The sequence below is a fragment of the Lepeophtheirus salmonis genome, chromosome Z (genome assembly GCF_016086655.4).
Source record: "Lepeophtheirus salmonis chromosome Z, UVic_Lsal_1.4, whole genome shotgun sequence".
In the NCBI taxonomy this organism is placed as follows: domain Eukaryota; kingdom Metazoa; phylum Arthropoda; class Copepoda; order Siphonostomatoida; family Caligidae; genus Lepeophtheirus; species Lepeophtheirus salmonis.
In genome coordinates this window covers 12,410,208-12,413,608 of record NC_092584.1, presented here as the reverse complement: position 1 = coordinate 12,413,608, position 3,401 = coordinate 12,410,208, and the positions used below count along the sequence as shown (strand labels likewise).

Genomic DNA, 3,401 nt, shown 5'->3' with positions numbered 1-3,401 from the left:
AACTAAAGTGGTCTTTGTTTTTGAACTAATTTTAAACTACAATGTTTATTTATATTTTTACTAAATGTAATTTCCAATTTATTATGATGTTATTGTTTTTATTTTTTTAATATTATAATTGTAAAATTAAGACCTTAATAAAAAAAAAAAAAAAAGATCTAATAAAAATTTACATTAAATTGTTGAATTTAAAAATTCCAACTACCCAGTTATATATTTCATATAATTATTACTAGTCTGTTCAAAATAGACATAAACAAAAAAACTTATTTAAATAAAGTTTCTAAAAATTAACTTGAAGGTGTTATTATTTCAAAAATCACACCTAACATAACAGTGGCTGTGGGTAATGATCCAACTTTTGGACCAGTGGTTCACTTGTTCGTTCCGGAGTGTATTATCATATATTAAAAGGTGTTCTTGATACTCAGCATAGTCTTGGTGATAGATTTTTATCCCCCTTGTTTACAAGTGACTCACGGTTCACTAGCGTAACCTGTGGGCCGGCATAGTGTTGGTGTGTATTATAATATATTCGTATTATAAATATTCGAAAAGGGGGGGGCTTGATACTCAGGATATAAGTGATGATAAGTTTTGATTCACCTTAGGGCCAGCTGACCATCTGCACAACCTGTTGGCTGAGGTATATTTTGCTGATAAAATTGAGTCTCTTGTGATAATTTCTTACCATACTATAATTTGATTGTCTGAATACAATATAAATTTTAATGAAAATGCACTAGATCCGATTTGTCTAACATTTAAATTTTATGGGCTGCATTGCCACCAAAAATATTTTAATGGGCCTCAGAACCTATGTAGTTAAATTTCTTGAAAAATGTCTAGAAAAAACTATTCAATACAAATTTATTTCAATTTGAGAGCAATGTGTAAAAAAAGGGCAAATCTAATTCTTCAAGGCCAAACTGATTAAAAAAAAGCTAATCTGGCAACCCCGTTAGAATCCCAGAAAATATAAGATACCGTAAAATATTTTTTCAATGTTTGTACCTATTATGAGCGTTCTACGCTTTTTGATGATATTGCGACAATTTTGCTAAAAAATACTACTTGAAGTTAGAATTAGTATTGGGCTACAACTAAAAATTAGGCGCGCCGCAATCTACAGGTTGGGCTGCACTGGATTATTAAATTGCTTGCAATGAACTTGTACCTCAATAAAAATTACCGACAATTATTTTACCTGGAAATGTTAATGAACGTAAAATGACCAAACTATTGGAAATTTTGTAAGAGCCCACTCTAACGGACATTTTTTCAAAACCCCCGATTTTCCAAAAATCAAAAAATTACATTTGATGGAGTAACTACAACAGTGTGTGCTCTCGCTGTGAACTCCACAATTTCCTAAATGGTGATTTGACGCCCTGGATGTCTTCGCAGCTAATCATCCCACGCGTTGTTGTAACACCGTTTCATAGGTCCATAAATCGTTCAATCTAACGGCTGCAGACAGTGAGATGTATGTGGAGGAGTGTTAGTATTACAATGCAATTGTCTATAGCTGTTGTTATGGCTTTCAACGACACATGGGACTGTGATTGTCCATAATAAGAAGAACTTGGCAGTGTTTAGAGCATCTTGTCTGACGTATGGAGAAGGGCAAGTATTGGTCAGAAAATATCCCGCTTTTCATCCAACCAGATTTGGTAGCTGCAGCCTCTGTTCCGGGTAAGGCTCCAATGAGGAAGGCTAGGTTGAATTTTACCTGCGGAAACACATAGAACGGAGGAACAGCTGAACCACTAGCATTGATGGCCCATAGAACAGTGACCAGTTGTCCTCTCTCTCCAGAAGTGACAGTCCCAACTTGTTTCTTTCCAACCTGACTAACCACTGTAGATGGAACCTGGACAGTTGTAAAGCCTGTTTTGTCTATATTATATAGATCTTGTGAAGAAAACTTGTATCTAAAACAATACATAGCCACAAGCGATTAGAAGAGTTATAAGCTCACCATTTTTATATCAATAATTATTACAAAACAATAATAGAGTTGCTTATGTTATAGAAAAGTCGTAAGTTCTTAACTAACAGATAAGTTGTGTTGAATTTTAATTAATAAATATAATATTACTATCTGTTGTACGCATCCGAGAGATTAGAAAATAACTTGGCAACTGTGACTCTGTTAAATGCTTTAGATCTGCTCATTGAAGTAGTTTCCGGTTTGCGACATGAAAGTCCATGTCGCTTCCGAAACCCTCGAAACCAATCTTTCAATTAATTCTTGCAATTTAAATGACAGTTTAGTTTCATTCATCGTATTGGGTTTGTACGAGAGAATGTAGAAGCAAAGTCAATTGGAAGAATAACATTTCATTGTAGAAACAATTTGATTTTCTTTACTAGCCAAGAGTCTGGCATACTAATATCATTGCCCTTTCCAAACTCATAGGCTAACTCCATACATTTACCAGGAATTAGTCCATGGTATCCATTGTCCAAATCTTTGATGTGGTCAGCCAACAGTTTCTAACAGAAAGGGAGGAATGGTAAGATTAAGATTTCTGCACTGTTCATAGCCACTGGCGAGACGTTCTTCAGGGGTCATGCTTATGTAACGTTGCAACGTAGTCCTTGACAGACCAAAGTTCGTCGCTGCTCCTCTAACTGACATCTTTCCATATTTTACCTGTTCTGCAGGCTTGGATAAACATTCTTTGTCAATAGCCATAGTAGTCTTTCTTTTCTACACTCGACCCATATTCAACTGTAAAAATAACTGTTGTATATTTTTATTTTATGTTATTCCCCTTCCCGTCTTTATATTCTACTTTATATTATGTATAGTAAAGTACTGCTTCACGTATTATGTATTCGATATGTAAGGAGCCTTGTAAGTAAATGTTTTTAGAGTATACCATGAGCTCCTAATAAAAACAACATACTTCAATGACTATAGTAAGCCAATATATGTATAGAAATAGTGTATATATATATATAGAAATAGAGGAGATTATTTATATGTGACAAGTGACTCTCTTATTGTAAATGGTCTAACTCTCACAATTTCCTGTTTGAAAGTATAACATGAAATACTGATTACTAAAAACAATGCATGGCTTAGATTTTAATCTTAAGACATCCAGTTTTGTTTCAACCATCTACAACTAATAAAATTACCAGCATACCAACTCAACTTTATGTCAATTTTGTTGCTCTGTTACACCTACAGAATTTACTTTTCATCAAGAAATTTAGAATTTTGTATATTGCAGAGGTTACCTTTGTCTCTCATGCTTGGCCAACAAGAATGGAAAGGAAGTAACATCATACCTTACATCATTGACTGTAAACAGAATCCATGTGATCAACCAATTACTGTAAACACCCCATGGACCAACTTTCCTACCGTCCCAACCCTCACCGATCTC

General features: G+C 34.2%; 1 protein-coding gene across 1 annotated transcript; it reads right to left on the bottom strand.

The window, feature by feature from the left end:
* Window positions 1-1,543: 1,543 nt before the first annotated feature.
* Window positions 1,544-2,701, bottom strand: LOC139907377 (uncharacterized). Its single transcript, XM_071893795.1, has 3 exons — window positions 2,660-2,701; window positions 2,394-2,499; window positions 1,544-1,899 (listed from the first exon to the last, which is right to left on the bottom strand). Exons 1-3 carry the CDS (start codon window positions 2,699-2,701, stop codon window positions 1,544-1,546), a joined length of 504 nt encoding a protein of 167 aa, XP_071749896.1.
* Between the last annotated feature and the right edge of the window lie 700 nt (window positions 2,702-3,401).

Excerpts from the sequence above, each read along its gene's own strand:
- LOC139907377 (XM_071893795.1), bottom strand. The coding sequence starts at position 2,701 with ATGGCTATTGACAAAGAATGTTTATCCAAGCCTGCAGAACAG. Across the intron at positions 2,500-2,659 it reads TATCCAAGCCTGCAGAACAG|AAACTGTTGGCTGACCACAT; the intron begins GTAAAATATGGA and ends CCTTTCTGTTAG. Across the intron at positions 1,900-2,393 it reads TGGAAAGGGCAATGATATTA|ACAAAACAGGCTTTACAACT; the intron begins GTATGCCAGACT and ends TATATAATATAG.